Source organism: Poecilia reticulata, chromosome 9, assembly GCF_904066995.2.
Source record: "Poecilia reticulata chromosome 9, P_reticulata-male-v2, whole genome shotgun sequence".
Taxonomy (NCBI): Eukaryota; Metazoa; Chordata; class Actinopteri; order Cyprinodontiformes; family Poeciliidae; genus Poecilia; species Poecilia reticulata.
The window spans coordinates 2,697,762-2,718,381 of NC_088838.1; the positions used below are offsets into that span (position 1 = coordinate 2,697,762).

General features: G+C 38.3%; 2 protein-coding genes across 2 annotated transcripts; both read right to left on the reverse strand.

Moving 5' to 3' along the window:
- Positions 1-968: 968 nt before the first annotated feature.
- On the reverse strand, positions 969-15,311 carry arrdc1a (arrestin domain containing 1a). Its single transcript, XM_008417371.3, has 8 exons — positions 15,112-15,311; positions 11,913-12,023; positions 11,640-11,690; positions 7,843-7,997; positions 7,002-7,184; positions 4,676-4,852; positions 4,038-4,578; positions 969-1,746 (listed from the first exon to the last, which is right to left on the reverse strand). The coding sequence occupies exons 1-8, from the start codon at positions 15,227-15,229 to the stop codon at positions 1,709-1,711; spliced, it is 1,374 nt and encodes a 457-aa protein (XP_008415593.1). The 5' UTR covers positions 15,230-15,311; the 3' UTR covers positions 969-1,708.
- Positions 15,312-15,572: 261 nt separating this feature from the next.
- LOC103469616 (P2Y purinoceptor 4) lies at positions 15,573-20,599 on the reverse strand. Its single transcript, XM_008417391.3, has 2 exons — positions 20,518-20,599; positions 15,573-17,257 (listed from the first exon to the last, which is right to left on the reverse strand). The coding sequence occupies exons 1-2, from the start codon at positions 20,573-20,575 to the stop codon at positions 16,212-16,214; spliced, it is 1,104 nt and encodes a 367-aa protein (XP_008415613.3). The 5' UTR covers positions 20,576-20,599; the 3' UTR covers positions 15,573-16,211.
- Between the last annotated feature and the right edge of the window lie 21 nt (positions 20,600-20,620).

Genomic DNA, 20,620 nt, shown 5'->3' on the forward strand with positions numbered 1-20,620 from the left:
CAGAGAAGGACAAGAGGCTGAGTACAGAGAGCTGGTGGACCGCTTTGTGTCATGGTGTGGAAATAATCATCTCATTTTGAATGTAAACAAAACTAAAGAGATGATTGTTGATTTCAGGAAAAACAGGGTTAGATCAAACCTTTCCAACATGGGAGAAGTGGAGGTGGTTGAGGAATATAAATACCTCAATCTGGGCAACAGACTGGACTGGACACACAACAGTGAAGTCGTTTATTAGAAGCACAGAGCAGAATGCACTTCTTGAGGAAGCCGAGATCTTTCAAGGTTTGCAGCAAAACGCTGCCGAATATCTATAAGTCTGTTGTTGAGAGCGTCATCTCTTCTGCTGTCATTTGTTGGGTCAGCAGCATCAGAACCAGGGACCTAAAAAGGCTCAACAGCCTGATAAAGGCTGGTTCTGTTCTGGGGACGACTCTGGAGATGATTAAGCAAAGAAGGATTCTTCATAAAAATAAAGAAAATGATTGGACAATCCTGAACATCCTCTTCATGGGACTGTTTTGGAAAAACAGAGCGTCTTCAGTCAGAGGCTTCTTCAAATTTTCTGTAATACAGACAGCTACAAAAGATCTTCTCTGCCAACACAATCGCTACAATAACTGAAGAATATTAATTGACAGCACTTAATTTCCTTTTGGGATCAATAAAGTGTTTTTGAATTTGACATCTATACCAATATGAGCTGCATTCTACTTAAAGACAATGTAATGGACCAGAGTTAGAATGCAGTCTTCATTGTTACACCTGAGGTAGTCTTAATGCTTCAAGTCAAAATGGTTTAACAGAAAGGCCACCAGACGGTGCCACCAGAGCAGAGCTTGCTGAGGATCGGCAGCTGATGGTTGTGAAGTGGTAGCACCACGGAGCTACTGTAGTAGCCACATGAGGATCAAATCTGGACAATAGAGCAGCAGGCTGAAGGAATTAGAAGCTGATGAAAACACAAACAACATCCCACTTGTTTAATTCAATTTACTAAAAATGGCAGCAGAAAGACATTCAACACAATAAATAAACAATGATTTTACAGGCAAGGCAATATATCTGCACTAATCTACATGACTAAATATAAAACACATAATAAATGGCCAAATAAAAGCTCAAATCACAGTGATGTTGCATTATTCTAACCTATAGGAAGACAGCAAACATAAGAGGTAAAAAAAATAATCAGTACACACCATTAATGTGAAGATTTCAATGAGAACGACACTGGACATGAAAACAGCAAAGGTGCATAAACTAGCATTGATCACTTATATCCTTACAGCTGTCAAAACATTCAAAATTAATCTTGCTGATTCAGTTTACATTTTTAAATTTGGCTGATTTTATTCTTTAATTCCAGCATCAGTGGTACATCAATGATGCTGGAAAAGCAATTAAACCCACAACTAAAAATCTATGTCAAACATATAAAAATCTAATTATTTTTTATTTGTATTAATCAAATGCAAGACATTAACAGACTTTTAAAAGAGTTTGGAGTTTGAGATCGCTTCAAAAATGCAGAAACTCCAGGTATATAAAGTCCAAAAGGAAACCAATTTATTCCAGGCTTCCTGCTGGCCTGCTCTCTGTATTCTGGGTAAACAGACAGAAACAGTGTAATCCTGGAAATATGTCCACATTGTCCACGCTTAATTCCCACATGGTTTTTGTACTGGTTTTGGTATTTTGATGAACTTCATGTGTTGCAGCTCTCACTGTAGGAAGGAGGAGCTTCTGGAAAACACAGACACCATCACACAAAAGCACAATGTTATTGTATTATGGAGAGTGAAGAGTGCCAAATTGCATTAAGTAAATAACTTAGGAAATGTGTACATTTTTAAAACTGGAAAAAACATTAAATATAGAGTTAATTATATGTCCCTCAATCAAATTTGTTGGTTTTATTTTAAAAACTAGATGTAGTTTTTAAATGATATAATAATTTGTTTCATGTTCATGTGCTGAAGTATATTATGAAATAATTTTAACTAAACTTCATCAGGGCTTTTTCTACAGAAATCCTAACGTGATTGATGGCTTCTAACAGCAAGTCAGGACAGTTTCTTCTAAGTTTTCTATGACTGAGTCAATATTTTCAATTAAGGTGTGAAAATTGAGGCGTGCAGATTTAGAAATTATTGATCAGTTATTTGTGAGATGGCAGCAGTTGTAGCATTAGAGAAATCCCACCTTGCCCTCCGATTAAGAGCTAGCACTAAATCAGCACTATAGCTGATCTCTGCTTCATGGAACTGAAGAAGCAAAGGGTCTTTGTTAGCCACTGCTAACAAAGACCATTTGTTAGCCACTGCTAACAAAGACCATTTGTTAGCAGTAGCTAACAAATGGTCTTCTGCTTTTGTCAAGCAGAACCCCACTCGACAAAATTCAAACTACTGTTTTTAAGTTGATCTGATGTTATAGTGTTTATTTTCCACTGACTGGTGGCTACCGCCACCTAAACATGCCATCAGAAAGAGCAGCTGGGGCAAATCTCTTGTTCTGAACTTTATTAACAGAGGGAATTTGTGAAGCTCTATGGAATTGTTTCTCTTACTGTTTAAAAGTGTTTCAATCCAACCAATGTAGCTCTGGTAATTCTGAACTCTGACCCTTTGATCCATGAGTGGATTCATTTTTTGTCTGGACTGGTAATGTAGAATTATATTGAATTTCTTTTGACTGAATAATATTCTGACATAATAAGATGGAATCAATGTCTTTAAATGCAACAAGTGGTAATCAGCTTGTTTGACCCATAAGCACATGGTCATAGCTGGACCCATCATGCCTGCTCAGACATTCATGTCCTCCTGTTGTCTCAGAAAACCTCACCATCTGAAGAAGAAACTGCAAACAGAAATGACTAAATGCTGCAAGTTAAAATATTAGTTTCTGTCTGAGAAAATGCCAGAAGCTTTCAAATGTTCTGGTCCTTTGAAAAATTTTTACACAAATGAAAAAGCTTTTTTAAAAGCTCTTAACCAAAAGTAATTACTAATGTATATGATTAAATGCCAACTCACAAATAAAGTCAGTGAATCTTGGGATTGCAGTGACAGATGTTATATGTGGGGATTTTACTAATTGATATAAGCCAAGAGCACACATTTTCAGTTTGAAAACAGTTTCACCTCTCTGTTCTCTAAAAGTGTAATACTTGTGCTTACATTTTCAGTTTGAATGCAGGAATTCATCCGTTTGTTCTCAAAACTTGCAGTGCTTGCACTCAAAACCTCTGCTCCCTTTCAAATATTCTATGTGCTCTCTCAAATCTGGTCAGATTTTCTCCTCGCTCACAAAACTTCTCTCTGCACGGATTAAATCTCCGCTCACAAACCTCTCTGCTTTCTTGCAAATAGTTTTCTGCTCTCTCTCACAGAACAAGCAGTTCCATCACCTGGCAACCGTTCTAGCCAAGCTATAAATAAAGTGTTATTGAGCCTTTGCAGGTGATGTCACACTCTCCAGAACTCCACCCACTCTGCCATCATGGGGTTAAAACAACCAATGCACTCCTACATCTGTGTCAAAACAGATATCTGTAGCCTAATATCGCTTTTTTATTTAGTTTATTTCATTTTAAAAATGGTCATAAGGTGCTGCGCAGTTGGCTGCACAAACAGACAAGGATTCAAACCAAACTAGTCTTATTTTCTAACTTTTAATAAGGAAAGATACGGTGGTGATTGACACCAGCCGTCATTCATAGTGACTGTCACCAGGTGTGTAACGTTCAGACAAATTAGCTTGACTCGAAAAGTGGAAACCATGAATAAACTGACAATAAACTGACAAAAACAACTTTGGAAAACAATTTCAGTTTCAGTAATCTGTGTAGAGGACAAAATCTGAGCATGAACACAAAGATTTGAGAGAATATTTGACAGATAGCAAAAGTTTTGAGTGCAAGCATTACAAGTTTTATGAACGAAGAGATGGAATCCTGCGTTCAAACTGAAAATGTAATCTTCATTTACTATGGCAGTAGAATTCCCTCATGAAGCTACATAAAAACTCACCTTGTGGGTAGGCTTGGGTGCCATAGCCTGGAAGAGGGTGACTGAGTGGTGCTGCCATTGGGTGGGCACCGTTACCAGAAGGGTAAGGGGGCGTGGCCCCTGTCAACCCTCCAAGTGGTGAAGGCCCACTTGGAGCTGGGGCGGACGCATTGGGTGTTTGGTTCTGGGGAAAGAAGAGGCCTGGAGCATAGCTGAAGGCATTGGGTGATACAGCCTGAGACTGGCGCTTGTTGGGAAAGTCATCATTCAACAAGTTCCCACCTCCTGCTCCGTGGTGGTACTCAGCAGGAGGGGCGCTGGGGGAGCTGTGGGAGGACATCCTGGAGCGGGGTGTGGGACGGGGAGCAGGTCTAGGACCAGGTCGAGCTGGTGGTGTGTTCATGGAGGAAGATGCCGAGGGCTCTGCTTCCGACTCAGAGGCTACTAGCTCTTTCTTGGAAGGAGGAATTTCTTTTTTGGAATGACAGCGTTTTTTGTCAAGCGAGACATTTCCAATATGGATCGGTAATGCCAGAGAAACATCGGGAGACTTCAGGCTGACCTGAGGCAAGGAAAACGGAATAAACTGATTCACTAAGCCAAACATTCTCTGATAACATCATAATAAACTTTAAAGGACATGGAGTGTCTTATATTACCTTGACATAATACTCAATCTTTATAAGTTCACAGCCTTTCAGTGAGGACTGAGGAAGGGCAGGAACGATGATCTGCTCCTCCCACTTCACCTCTCTACCACTCTTTACCTCACCGCCTTCCGCCTCAACTATGGACTTCAGATCATGGGTGGGCTTCTTCGTCTCATAAGTCACCCTCTGAAAACAGTAATGATACGGAAATTACTAAAGCAAAGCTGACTGTGGCATGGTGTTAAAAAGCAGGTTTTCATAGAAAAAGCACAAAGAACAAAAAAACACAAAGGCAAAGCTAGGTGTTGTGAATGATCAAATATTTAAAATGGGGGAAGAACAGTCGATTTAGAATCTTTGCCTAGTCATCAGCCATTTTGACTTTAAGACGCCTATCTTTTGTTTCTCTGAGCATTCTTTAGCTTTGGTTGTTTTTGTATGAACATTTCAACTGTGGGTCCAAAACAGGGTGAGGTGCTGATCAAGGAACTCTTCCCACAGCAGCAGCGTTGACCGATGGTTTCTCAGCAGAGGAGTGTGTGGGAGATAATGGAACCTGTGATTTTGAGCAATATCTCTAAGCAAACAATGAGCATATTTTACAAGTTTTATGGAGTCTCTACAAAGTCTCTGGGAGGGTGTAACCGTAACACACTTTGAAAGGATTGACTGAAGTGGACTTCTGTGAGTTTCTAAGATTGAACAGACTGCTGTGGTCAGGATTAAAGTTTTACAGCAACATTTACACTGCAAAACTGAAATATAAATCACTTCAGAATCAGAACATAAACCATAATTTCAGCAGTGACTTCTTTATGAAATGTTTGCTTACACTATTGCGTTTCTACATTTCAATTAAGTGGCCTTGGAAGACGGAATGATATAGGAAAATAACTGCCACATTGCCCTTGTATTCATTTAGCACTGTAGCTTACACTGCTAAGTTCAATAGCATGAGCACCTGAACACCACTGATGTAAAATCAATGAGACTTCAACTCAAATTTCAAAGCATTGATCATCAATAAAATTACTTAATCACATGTAACCATGGAAACACTTTACTATGTTAGTAGTAACATAGTAACTACTAACATAGTAAAGGATGTTAGTAGTCAGGATTCTGACCTGACAGTACCTACATTTTAATATTATCTGACCACTTGAGAGCACTCAAAGAGCATTGAGATTTAATTCTCAGATGGTCAGATGATCCTTAAATATGAAAATTAATTCATTTAAAAAACACGGTGATAACTGAGAAAAGTAACACAGATGGCTACTTCAAAATCCTCCCCATTTCCTCATGTCCAGACCCACATCATGGGGTTTTAGTAAGCCAGCAGTCATGGCAAGCTAGGAAACATTGTAGCAGCAACAGTAATAATGTGCAGAGATTGTAGTTGATTAATTTGTCCTTTTTGACCATAGATTATTTAAAACCCCACAATGTTACTTTGAATGAAGGGCATTCTCTTTCCGTTAGTGGTGAGGCTCCACCAATTGTAACAGTTAATTGCAGGGTCTATAATTCACCAATTGAAATTAATTGAGTTCAAAGAGAATATATAAGCAAAATACAAATTTTCAATTCAAAAATTCCTTTTGGTGCCACCTCAACAACAAAGATATGTTATGTTTTTAGTCTGTTATTCAACCATCAAATTTGGAGAAATTCTATTATAGCCATTGAGCTTTTAAGTGCATTGGGAAGACCTGATCATTCAAGGAACGTCTTAGAAGTTTTATGAATGATCCATATATCTATGTAGTCCATATAAAGATGGACAATATTTACAGTCCATATATCTATAGAAATACAGGCTATAGAAGCTGGAAATGAGGCCATTTTAAATAAAGTTTTGTCCCCTCAGATATTATCACTTTTAAATAAATAAATAAACCTTCTGACAATAATCCATTGTCAGGATCCAAGGTGGAGAAATGCCTAAACTCCACTAGTTCAAGCAAAGCTTGATCTTTATTGTCTTGAAGGGATGCATCAGTGAAGCTGGTTTCTGGAGTGAAGGAATTCCTGCTTGGGAGTCAGAGTCACTGTTTTGTTTCTGTTCAGGGTTTGAGCAGGGTAGGTAGAGACAGTAGCACAGAGACACACCACACAGCGCTCCTGCTTCTTTGCAACAGATTAACTTTTTTTTAAAGCAAATCAGTCTGTGTCACCCCTCCTGCTGTATTGTCAAATCAATCTCGATGCACCTCACAAAGCAAGAACTGCAGTAAATGTCTACTCAAGGTAAAGCCTTATTAACTACATAGCAATAGGTGACATGAAAAGTGCTTTAAGACATATTTTTGGTGCATTGAAAAGCTTTTACCTGCATGAGGCTGGCAGCTATGTGGCTTGTGGACTTTGAGGACTGGTTATGGATGTAGGCTGACACCTTGATGACCTGGCCTGGTGTGTAACCCTTCATGTCTGTTTCGGCCTTCAGAACAATTGTCCCCGTTTTTAGAAGCATGTAGGTGAACTGTTGAGTTACTTCAGAAGTGGATGGTCCCTGTAAAGAATAACATAAGGACAAAATGATCAGGAGTTTGTAAATAAATTCCGTTGAAGCTTTCATTGGTCCTTTCTTTTCTCTTAAAGTCTGAAACAGAAAAAAAACTACCCACAATTAAACATTCACATTGTGTCTTTTCTCTCTCAATTATTTCCGTATTTTGTGATCTACTCATGACTTTGACTAAAACCTCTCTTGATTGATGAAATGAAAAAATGTGTCCGAATACGTTTCTCTGAACTACTTCAGAGAGCAGCATTAATGTGAAAATCTCCTCTTCAATGTGTCTCCTGTGTGTTTATAGCAGTATTTAGCATTGTTCCAGTGCGACTAAATCAAGATGAATGTTAAAGTCCAGGCGTAAAAGTGTTTGGGAGATAAACTAGTCACATCACTTATACTCCAACCCAACACCCTGGAGTGTAACAATCCCTTGTTCAATAAATTCAACATCTCTTCTCTACACAACGACCTCCAAACAGCTTAGCTTGCCTATCCCTTTTATAAATGTATGCATATCCAGTTTATTTTCTTCCATCCAAAGGAATATCAGAACCTGTTCCATTTTACCACCTCAATTTTTTATTAAACACCCATATTCACCACCAAGCTGATGTACCAGGACTAATCTGTAGAAAAATCCAGAACAGCTCACCCATATATCAGGCAGTTCATTCAGGTTCAGAAGGCTCAGCAGGTAGAAAGGCTTCTCTGTGTTGTAGTCCTTGGCAAATCGAGGGGTTTCGATAAAAGCCCTCACTCTGTAAATGATTTTGCCATAACTGCCTTCAAAAGAGGTTGGGGAAGAGGCTGTGGAGACAAGCAAAACAGAACCATCATGTTCTCCTTTATGAAATGCTCAAAATCTAATTAATTATACTCCAAAACACAGTTCATTGTGACACATGGTTTTAACTTCAAAATTCAGGTTCCATTTGATCATTTATTAAATATAATAAAAAAAGTTGGGGTTTGTTAACTTCCAAATCCTGAAACATCATCAGATCATATAAACAACCTGAAAACAAAGTAATAGAGGTAAGAGCAGACACACATTTGTCTATCCAGTCATATTAGTATTTATTTTAATAACTCTGTGTTTACCCCTAGCCCTAACATTGGCAGTCTGCCACATTAGGGCCAGGCTTATTGGTCTTCAGAAGGTTAATGATTATACCGAAAAGGGTCTTAAATAGATAAACAGGTAAGTACACACACATTTCAAACCACACACAATGTTGTGTAACAGTGCAAAAGACTGGTTGGACTGGTTTATTGTTTTTACATCTTGCAATGCAGTGGCAGCATTACCTAGAAAGAACAACAATCTCAAACAGGAAAGTGGTTCAACCAAGTCTAAAATACAAAGATATAGTTAGCGCTGTGTTGCGTCAGAGTCTATTAAGTCAAAGCATGGCAGGAAGTAAGTGACTACAAACTCCACGTCAACAGATAATCATCTATATTCAGATGTTTATCCAGAAATATCTTCATATTCTCCGTTCAGCCTCATGTCAGAAAATGCCATGCGTCACCGTGGAGCGGTACAGTTTAAAGGGAGAAACTGCTTACTGCGTCAGAACCCACATAAACACACACCTTGAGCCTGCATACCTCTGACCAGGACCAACATGTCATCGGAGATAAATGTTACATTTGGTCATTCTGAGTTCAGCAAAACATTATTTGATAATTCAAGATTTGTCTGTAACAATTTCCTGGAGACACCTCATTGCTGATGACTCAGATAGAAGGTGAGAAGGTTTGTCATTACAGGCACAACTGTTCTTTAGAAACTTTATGTCCTCCGTTGGAGTCTGAGGACATAAAGTTCAACAACTTGAAAACAAAGTGATAGGTGTTTGTTTCACAAAAGTAAAGTTCACTTCACTCCTTTCATATTAGTTAAAACCCTTCAGCTTTTGATAATCAAAGTTATCAAAAGTCTTAACTGAGACTTTTGATAACGTTTCTCATCTGAGAAACTTTGCCTGGTCCTGACATTCTTTACAGAAGCGACTCTGTCAGACCAGAGTTAATGCCCGACTCTGGCATTAACTCAGCCAAACGTTTCTATAGGAAGGAGTCCTATAGATTTCACTTGACGAAATACTTGACTGACTGTTTCAGTGTTGAGATCATGCCAGTCCAAATGAACCCCACACAAGCCTTCCATGACCTGGTTTTATTGTTTATGTGGGTTGCAGTACAACACCATAACAAGTTGTGTAACCAAACTAGATTCAACCAAAGTCTAGGAGTCAGCAAGTTTCACTTTATTAAGGTCTTTGGAATCAGGTAAGTAATCAACACTGCTAATATACTTTTTCAGTGGAAGAATGTTTTGTGTTTGAACCTGTTCTGGCTAATATGCAGACAGTTTACAGGCATCGCTGACCTGTGACTATAGACAGTAACAGTATGAAAATGGGTTTGGAGTGAAAAACAACAGTAACTTGCCAAACACATCATTTGGAATTCAAAATGGAATGCAAACATTATTCATATCTCTCAAAAATATATATATACTGGCATACATCAAGACAGTCCAGGATACCAGACAACCAAATCCAACAATCCGGCTTTACTTTTCTTCCCAATTAATTCAATTCCAATTCTGTGCCTGTACATGTTTGAGCACTTTGCAGGCAGACAGTTATGAATTTCTGCTGTTATTTTCTCAGATCTATGAACTAGGAACAGTTAAAGTTGGCCCTTGTCTTGCTGGGTTATTGCCTCATTCATAAAATATATTTTATATATTAAATATATAAAAGTATATTTTGAATGTTGTATTTAGTATAAAATTAAATCTACGTGTACATCCCCATTATTAACTGTATCATGTTAATCTGTAAGTGGACTGAATTTGCATGAGACCTTTTTAGCCATGCTAACCACCTAGCCATGCAACCAGCAAATCTTCTCACAGCAACATAAATATTTCCCAGTGAGTCTTGGCTGCCCTAGAGCTGCTGAAAGGAATGAAAACATAAACACTTATTTCTACCAAATTCTGCATAAAATTGAATAGGATAGGCTTTATTCCTTTGAAGATGTTTTATTGATGAACATTTACTACTAAGGAGTGTTTTCAATAAATTTCTACGGCAAATGATTTCAAAACAAAACTCCAGTCAACAATTTAACATGGAAAAGAATCACCTGGCCCTCCTTGGAAAATGTTTTATCCTCCTGTTGTTGGATTATGAATTTCTGAAAAGGTTCACTATGATTTTCTTTATGAAATCACATTATTTGTCAAGTGATCCCTAAAATTATCAGTCCAATTTCCAAATATGGTTTTACTTTGATTTTGAACACAAAACTAACAGCACTTTTCAACCATCAGTCAGTATTTATGAAGTCCTCTGCAGATGCATTGGGCTCATTTCTTCACTGTCACTCAGAAAAAGGCCCAGCTGGCAGTGGTGACGAAGCTGGGACTGGGAGAGTTTTCTCTCTGATTCCTGACTTCATAGTTCAGTAATGAATAACAGACAACTAAAGATAATCTCTTATGATGCACTGATGTATCAGTTTTGCTGTTTCAATAACCACTTTCATTATTCAAGACAAAAGTTTGCACTAGAACCAGGCCAACCGACATTTAGAACATTACAAGTGATATCAAAACAGCAAACATGTAACTTGTTTCATGATGAGTCAAGCTTTATGTAAGACTCTTCATATTAATGTGGGAGTATAATTAGCCCATCTTGAGAAATTAAAAGCAGATGAATAGGTTTTGAACATGCTACTCATAACATTCTGATTGTTTTTTTATTCCATTTCCCCTTCTAACAAAACTGGTTCTCTTCTCTAGCCCAAGTAAGAACCACTTTAATAGTGACGAACCTGGTCTTCTACCAGTGAAGAATAACTGCTCAGCATTGGTTTTGGTTGGGTGGAAAAATATCCAGAAGGCTCCTAATTCAGTGTCCTGTCCATGTTATAGAGGGTAATTCTATTCTTATGCCGTTCTTATGCTTGAATGTCGTAAGAATCCATTAATCCACAAAACATTGTTATACCAAGAAGAAAAAAAGCTAGCAAATGTGTGCTGAATTCTCAAGTTGCCATAATAGCCAGACAGCCTGAGGACGCTGCCTCAATATGTGTGCTGTTGTGCTCTGTTAGTGCATTGACAGCTGATTTAGCATCATTGTATCTATCAAGGTACACTTTTTAGAAGAATTCCTAAAACAAGTCTTGGTTGTTGATTGCTCAGTGGCCCAAAATGAAAATCTGGGAATATTTTCTCTCACTCCTTAGTAGTAAAAAGAAAAATCAAAATGAGTCCCAGGTAACTGTTACCAGTCCAGACTACGATGACAGTATAAATCCACATGCAAAACATTGCAGCCTGACTGGAATTGCAAGGGGAAAACCCATTATCATGGGAAAGAATGCAAAGCAGCATGTATTCATCACGTCACTCATCTGTCCTACCTGGTATGAGAAACTTGAAGGGAAACTGGTGGTCGCCCTGCTTCAGGGTTCCTGCAAAGAGCACAGAAAGAATCAGCCTCCTGTTTGTCACCCAGGGCTGCAGTGGACAGATGCAGCTTTCATTTGTGTAGTCTTTACACTTCAGCTACACACACCTTACTATCATTTGGATGACAAAGAAGTCACGTCAATATTTACTTAATAAACATGTCAAAAATAATCCCGACAAGCCCACTTGCTAAAGAAAACAGTGAAATCAGTGCTGGATTGTACCTTTGTCGGCAACAGAGATGGTGTTGTTAAAGTACTGCTCCTCTGTTGTCCAGGCGGTGTCATTTATCTTACTGGTGATGCCACAGAAACCATTGCAGCTCACTTTGATGGCTGTGGATGAAATAAACACACACAGTACATGGATTTAAAAATGAAACAGAGTCTGAGCAATAATAGCTTAAGCAGCTTTCAGCAATTATGTTAAGTTACCAAAAAAAAAAATCTACTCTGGAATCTCTACTGTTGAAATGAAAACTAAGTGCATAAACATCTGTGAATTTACAAAAAAATAATAAAAAACAGGAAGAACTGTGTTCCACTTCGCTGCTCTGCTGGGCCTTAAAGCCCATATTTAATCATTTAGATGTACGATAAAGCAAAACTATGCTACTGAAGGATGACTATTTACAAAGTATCTCTTGCTACTATTTTTACTGTATGAAATGAAGTGTTTGATGTTAACTTATTCTGCACACTCCACCATACTGAGGTAACAGGAGACAAGATGTTTACAGCAAGAAATACACAAACTTCAAGCTGTATGATCACTTCTGTAATGGTAGCAACAGCAACAACTGTGCTAAGAATAACAATACATATTTAAACATGGATCCTCAGTTTGTCAGGCAGACATGCATCAGACTGAAGCACCAGTGATGAATACAGACAGGGAGAAATGTCATAATGTGGCACAACTGTTGATCACACTTACCCTGAAAATACTGTTAAAATATATGCTGGAGCACCTGGATAGAATCCACACATGTATGAGGAGAATATGTAAACCCCATCAGGCCAGTATTTGAGCCTGGAACCTTTCTGCAGCAATCACCAGTGCTAACAGAACTGCTGATTAATGTTTTCACATCGGTCGATAAAGTTACACATTACATGTTTCATACTGAAACCACAGTTCTTATCATTCCTTCTGTAACTGACTCTATAGACTCACTCTCTGTAGTACAAACTGTGGAGATAAATTAGTGATGCACCAACAAATCAGGAAGCTTTTTCCTTACTGAAAAATAAGAAATGCTTGTTTTAATATTCATCAAATCTATTAGAACAGAAACTTCTTCTCTTTGTAGTGAGTAAAGGTACCACAGCATGTTACTTATTCTAGTTTTTTTTTTTTATTTTAGTGAAAATTAAAGAGAGGTCAGGAATGTGGTTAGATGCATGAATACTAATGATCTTGTAAAAGACTCAAAATGACTTACAGTTTCAGAAACTATTGATTTTTTTTCCCTTTCATGGTCAATGATTTCTACATTTATCTATTCATCTAGTTGCATGTTCTGTAGTTATAAAAGAAAACCCTGCGGCTCCGGGTGGCTCAGCTGGTAGAGCAGGTTTACTGTGAGCACAGGCTGCAGCCCTAGCAGAGCTCTGGGTTTGATTCCCAGTCTTCCGCCATTTGCTGCATTCCTTTACCCCCTTCTCTCTCCACCCAATAAAGTTCAATAAAGGCCACTAGAGCCAAATCAGCCTAATTAGTGCATCTGTAGCGAAAATGACTAAATGATTCCAACAGAATTAAATGCAAGAAAATTAGAGTCAATGACTGTACTCAAATACTGGCATATCAACTTAATACAAGTCATCTAATAGTTGCATGATCTTCTGTAGAACCCTGACATGGTCCAATAGAATCACGCCAGGTTCTGGTGTGGTATCAGTGTGCAGCAGAATGCCTCAGAGGTGGCAGGATAATCTACTGCCACAAAGGCAGAAAAACTTCCAAAACGTTTAGAAAATGATGCTCATATTTCTACAATTAGTGACATGTGAAAAAAAAAGCTTTGGAAAAATTTTGTAAACTCTTAACTGTCCTGATGACATCAGTGACCTGATAGATCCACTGACTTATATAAAAGCATTTTGAGAGTGACAGTTAAGGGGTTAAACAATTCTTTAATGACCTGAGAAAATTGAACTCCTAAGGACTAAAACCACTGGCCTCAAACCCTGAATGAGAATGTCCAAATAATTGAGCCTGCAGCAAGTTAGAGAACAGGCAGAACGACCTGGTCTGCCTGAACAGGAATGTCAACTAACTTGAAGGACCACAAACACGGCGCCACTCCCAACATGGGAGCCAGCTCTCAGTGGGAAGGTAGCAGTTTCAGCCAGCTTCAGCCAGCTCTGTGTCTGAAAATGTGGTCCCGTCTCAGTGAAGAGGTCTGTGTGTCTGTAGAAAAACAAGATTTAAAAGTATCTGTGTGACCCTTTTTCCTTTCCCTTCTCCTGATGACACAAGAGTTCCCAATTGTTTAGTTTTCATTTCCATCACTGAGAAGAGTGAATTCTCATCATCTCATCTAGGCGTCGCTCTAGCACAAACTGGATGGGTTGGGCTCTCATTTCCAGTTCCACAGACCATTTTTCCAGCTTGACTTCTACTAGTTTCAGTTTATGTTCTATTATTATGCAAGACAATGGGTGACAATGATTTGGTGTTCTTAAAATGCAACAACATGCAAACAGAAAAGGAAGTTCTGAAACAGTGAGTCAGGTCAGCTGATGTTTTAACTGGTAACCTGTTAAAGCATGCTTTCCCAGGAATGTCCTGGGAAATGGGAAAGCATTCCTGTTTTGCTTTTATAAGATGAATTCCCAGTGCAGTCAACCAAAAGTTACAATTTATTTTTTCCATTTGGTATTTAATACTCAGTCAAGAAAACTACAAAGTTTTCTTGACTGAGCCAGAAAACTACAAAGTTTTCTTGACTTTGTAGCGTTTCCCTGAAACGCTGCCAGTCAAGTCTGCTCATGTTTCCCTCATTGTTTAAGGCCTTTCCAGAACCTCATATGATAAATGGCGCAGCTTAATCTGACTGCATAAATAAATAACCTGTATGAAACATTTAATCAGCTATTACAAATGTAAAAGATGCAACTTTGACTTTAAACAACAGTTATGCTTCAATCTTTTGACTTCTAAAAACACTCCAGCCTCCTCTTCACCACCCACTTACCCCCTCAACCCTCCACAAACCCGCCCAGCTCCACCCGGTCATACAGGTGGTCCAAAACGTCCCACAGGCTACAAGGAGCTTCCCTAAGTCCATCAGGTCTCGACGTAAAACGGAGCTGCGTAACTCTGCTTGAGCCTGACTCATTTCCCCACTTCCTTGTTCAGCGACAGGAACATTTCCCACCAGGTGGGAGACGGAGACGGTTCAGAGGAGGAACCTACCTTTGCATTGGATCGGCTGGTTCAGTTTGACTGTCACCTTCCCAGAAATGGACTCTCCCGGAGTGTACACAACTTTGTTCTCGTTAAACTCGACCTCGAAGGCCTCCAGCTTTCCCATGTTATCCTCACCGAAACCAACAATCACCTGCGCAGCGCATGAAAAGTGCTGGACTCGGTACCTGGCTCTCTAACTCCGCCCCTTGTTGACGTCACCAGCAGCTCCAAGAGAATCTTGGGCAACTTTTGTCTCCACTGAAATCCCGAGTTATGAAATACAACTATTAGGATAAGTTTAGAAATATACCACTTTCTTTGTCATTCTTAAATGACTAATTTCATCATTTATAACATCTTAATGAAGAATAATAGTTTAAAAAACAAATATGTGGAAATATTTGGCAGAATAAGCAGCAAAAGAAACTGAACTTTAAAAACTGATCAAATAAAAAACCTGAGCTGATGTTGCATTTCTCAGTATGACCACACATGGATTATTATCTATTTGATCTATTGTAGCTTCACTGTCTGTAATTGTTAAAACTACTGCAGGGATCATCAAATCCAGGCTTCCTGTGTCTCTGGATCAACACGTGGAGGTTCTCTTTCCAACTGAGAACCTCGATCACTCACATGATCGCGCAGAAACTGTCCTGCTTCCATTTTTCTGCTTCCTTCATCTCTAGGGAAGGAAGGTGGCTGGTGATGGTGTTGACTCACTAGCGCCACCACCTGGCTCAAAAAGAACCCTGTGAAGGAACCCATAAGTCACCTTAAGGACAGAACATTATAGGCAAGGCTTCTTTTAAACAAATTTTACAATTTATTATATTACACACACATTAGCTTATGTTAAACAAATTTAATGTAAATGTTTGAATCTTGATTATTTTTCAATTTCCAACAAGTGGAAAATTATTAATCAAAACTAAACATAACTACAATCCAGTAGTTTTTGTTAATACTGGAATAATACAGCTAACTGATGAAAGAAATACAACTTGCTAACTGTCCAGATCACTTCAGTCTCCATGAGGTCAATATCACCAATAATTCAAGTTGTAAAGATGATCAGATGGTTCAAGCTATGCTTTGGCTTTGAGTTAATCCATCTCTCTCTGATTTGCAGTCATTTCTGATTCACTTCTGTTCGGTCTGTTCGGAACATCCACCTTCCCAGCCCGGAAAGACTGAAATGCATCTCGAAAATTCTGAGAACCAAAACAGTACAGCACGGGGTCCAGACAACTGTTCACACCAGCTAAGATCCAGGTGGTGTAGTAGGCCGTCTCAATCTGCTGGAGAACATCGCATTTTTCTGGAAAGAATTTCTTCAGCACGACTCCCAGAGTTCGTACAATATTCAAAGGCAGGAAACACACGCCGAATATAAGCAGGCACATACCTATCATCCTCTGAGATTTCAGCTTGACTTTCAGACCTTTGGCTGTACTGCTGTTAAGGTTAGTCAGTGTGTTTGCCAAGCGGCCATAGCAGATAGCAGACACAGAGAAAGGAATCAGGAATCCAAAGATGAACAGGAAGAAGTTAATGATGAAGTAGAAATCGGTCAGAGTTCTCTGATGGATGGAGAGACATTGACTGCTCCCTTTCTCTTTGCTGGGAGGGAGCAGGATTGCATAGACCAGAGCCTGGATCGCCAGCAAACACCAAACACATGCACAGAGTTTCTGAACAAAAGCCTTCCGTTTGAAGCGGCAGCGTTTGTTGAAGTGCACTACAGTAATGTAGCGATGGATGCTGATGAGAGTAAGAAATATGGTGCTGCCGTAAAAATGTGAGCTCAGCAGGGCGATCTTGACCTGGCAGAGGAACCGGCCGAAGGGCCAGTCGTTACCCATGGCGAAGTACACAGCCATCATGGGGGTTACCGGAGTGGCGATGGCATCACTCAGGGCAAGGTGGAACTGCAGGGTGGTTCCAGACGTCCAGCATGGAAAACGACAACAAAACACCCACAAGCTGAACATATTTAGGAGGAATCCGATGAAGAAGACCAGGCACAGGAAGAAGGTGAGAGCAAAATGCTGGTTCTCCCCCTGGCAATGAGAGGGGGGGTGGTTGGTGGTTAGTGGTGTTGTGAAATCCCCAACAGTGCTCACTTCCACCATGGTTGTCATTGCAACACCTGTGAGCAAAAAGGCAGGGTAGTGCTTTAATATGATGTACTCTCCTGATTAAAATCTTAATATCTGGATCATAATAAGGTTGTAGACTGAGCTCAAAAATGCAACTACGGCAGAAAGAATATGCAGAAGAGACAGAACATTGAAACCTGCTTTTAAACTCAAACAGGCTGGTTGCAAAAGTTGAAGACCATTTCCTTTTTATACTTTAAAAATAGAAATGAAAGTGTCAAAAAGTGGCAGCAGTTAGTTCTTGCTGATTATCTTAATATTCTCTGAGGCATGCAAAATGTGAATACCAATTTTGCCTGCCTTGCAGTAGGCTGGTAGAGACATATTGTCACATTCAGTGAAATTTAAACCAACAAAATGTGCATCCATTTTTTTTTCAATGAATTTGAGGATTTTTACAGAATTTCTAAATGACTGCCTCACTGCTGTGGTGGAGCATTGAGAGAGGCTTTGCTTGTGCAGCTCAACAATCCTGCTATGTTCAAACAGATATTTGTGCATGGCTCCAGAAGAGCGGGAATATGACATGAAAGCCACATTTCTGTGCAGATTTCAACTTTTTAAGCCAATAGTTTTAAACTTTTGATTAGTTGATGCACATGAAATTTAAGTTTAAATGCAGGTTTGTCTCCTGATATTTTTTGTCTCTTGGTTCTGCTTTTTCTATTTGCAGTTTGAAACCCTGCTCGTGATAATCTATCAGCATGAAATGACCACTTTTGTATTTTCTTGCCGTTGTGGCTCAATTAATTCTATTCTATTCTATTCTATTCTATTCTATTCTATTCTATTCTATTCTATTCTATTCTATTCTAACACAAACACAAACACACTAAAATGGGATTCACATAAACAGTTCATTTCAGATGTGTAATTGTAAACAATTTTAACGTCTTTTTTGCATGATAGATTGTTTTCTGTTTATGACTGTGGACCAATACGCTTCCTCATCAGTTCATACACTCATAAAATCTCTATGCCTTCTTCTTGTTCAAACCCATGTTAACCTCTGGACAGCAGTTTCTTAGTTCTCTTTCTAGTTTGATATTTTTGGAATTAAAGAAATAAATATATGTGACAGTACTCAAATATCAGAAGATCCTTATAAAATAATAGAACACAGACTACATTTTAAACCATTATACTTTACTATTTATCAATAAAATTTTATGTATGTGTAAGCCTATTGCAATAAGCAATAAATCAATTAATTAAAAGGAGCTCAATAATTTTCATTCTGATGATTATTGAGCATAATCCATTTTATTTATGGTTTTGGTTCGGTGGTGTGGGGTTTTATTTATGTTTTATTTACTGTTTTAGGTAGTTTTCTTTCCTTTTTTCTTAATATTTAAAGTATCCTCCCATTCCAGAGTAAAGTGCTTTAAAATGTACTGAGCTCTGGGAAGGTGAACTTGCATTATTATGCCATTATTTTAAAATCCTAATCAAAAAGAGTATCTAAAAATTCTTGAATTCTTGAATCCAATCTATGGCAGCACAGAAATGTCTATTTTCCTCAAGCAAATATGTTCCTTTCTATTGCTTATATCATTTAACATGCTTGATAGATTTTTCTTTTAAATATGTAGTTAAAAAGAAAACTTAAATTTTTCATGATCCCCATCAAGTGCTCTGGTCATTTGAACTAAAGCAGAACTGGTGAGTAGGTTGTTATGTTGTACATTTTTCATTCTTTCTTTTATTTATTGAAGCGAGTCAAAAAAATCCCTGAATTAAGCACAACATTGTTTTCCTGATCTTACTGAACTGAGAAGCAATGCATTTACACCGAACACCCAGCTGATCCCATCACACTTCCTCAAAGCAAAGTTCTGACATTTCACTGTAGTGAAATCGTGTGGCCACTCAGGTGGTTCACTTCAGTAAATCCAGGTTTTCAAACAACAAGAAAGACTTCTATTAATATTAGCCAGTTCTATAAATATGGAAATGTTTTACATACAACCGGTTAAACACATAAGAAAAAGGATTTTATTAGTGGTCATTTATCTCCTTGAGGAACATTATCCAAAACTGCATGACTTAGTTTTCTAAAATTCTCAAAGTTATTGCATGAGAAATTGTCCATATTTGTGCATAGCAGTTTGGACAGACACTCTCGAGCATTTGGAAATTGATCCCAGGATGAACCAGGTTTGTGTAGCTGCACAGTTCTCCTCCTGATATTTGTTGAATTTTTAAACATGTCAAACCAAAAAGCAGGGTGTTCCAGGTGTTCCCTCAAAATACATCCACAGTTACACAGTTTAGATACTGACTAAAGGCATGTCAACTTATGAATTTCAAGAAAGCTAGAAAATAAATGCTGCAACAGACTGGCGACCTGTCCAGGGTGAACCCCTCCTCTCACCCGGAACCATAGCTGGAGAGGCATCAGCTACCCTCCTGACCCCACTAAGGGACAAGGGTGTAAGAAAATGGATGGATAGAAAATAAATGTCTAAAAAATGTTCTCAGTAGGTTTTCTGGTGTTTGGCAAATAGAAATATTTTTGTAATTGTAACTGATCTAAAATAATAGATGTTTGCTCTGATTTAACTTCAGTGAGAAGAAAATGTCTGTAAACGAAGGATTTACAGCTATACAAAAAGTTGATCAGAACAAAGTAAATTTAAATTTGAACTAAAATATAATTGGTACCATTTCCCATCATGTAAATACAGAATCTGCCTATTCTCATCACATCGTGGAGTGATTAAGATAATATTTAGTGCATGAGTATTACTAAGGTGTTGCTACAAGACATGTGAATGCATCAACAGACCTATTTGGACTTTTTAAAACCTGATCTCATTTGTAGATGTACCTGATAATGTAAAGGTCTCATCAATACACAGCTGGATAGTCTATAAATGCTGCAGCACTTTGGCTGAGAGGAAATAATTCTACAATAGCAGTGGCTAAAGTTATCTTGCATTTAATGAGGTTTTCACTTTGACAAATTTTTGTATTTATTTTGCATATATAAATGATATGTAGCATCCAACTTATTACAAAATAATATTAATTTCACAATATCAAATAAAACTGTTATGTGTCAGATCTGATGTCAGTATTCTGCGAGACACACAGATAACACTAAAAGTCCCCACATATATTTCACTCCATCCCGATTTAATTCAGTTCACTAAACATCTTTTAAGCTAAAACACCTTTAAACACCTGAACAGACATTGTTTAGCTTCTAACTGCAGCTGGTTCTTTATATAGTTTAGAGAGAACTTACCAGGACCTGTTGTCAGGGCGAATATCATCTCATCTGTCACACTTGTCAGTAGCTGCATGGGAAGTTGCCAAATGATTGTTTTTTTTTCACATTGTGGGTAAGT

What these genes read in the sequence shown, in the direction of transcription:
- LOC103469616 (XM_008417391.3), bottom strand. Translation starts at nt 20,575, where the DNA reads ATGCAGCTACTGACAAGTGTGACAGATGAGATGATATTCGCCCTGACA. An exon ending in CGCCCTGACAACAGGTCCTG is followed by an intron (nt 17,258 to 20,517) that starts GTAAGTTCTCTC and finishes TTTTGCTCACAG; the next exon opens with GTGTTGCAATGACAACCATG.
- arrdc1a (XM_008417371.3), bottom strand. Translation starts at nt 15,229, where the DNA reads ATGGGAAAGCTGGAGGCCTTCGAGGTCGAGTTTAACGAGAACAAAGTT. An exon ending in CATCTCTGTTGCCGACAAAG is followed by an intron (nt 11,691 to 11,912) that starts GTACAATCCAGC and finishes TGCTCTTTGCAG; the next exon opens with GAACCCTGAAGCAGGGCGAC. An exon ending in AGATTGAGTATTATGTCAAG is followed by an intron (nt 4,579 to 4,675) that starts GTAATATAAGAC and finishes TCCTTGCCTCAG; the next exon opens with GTCAGCCTGAAGTCTCCCGA.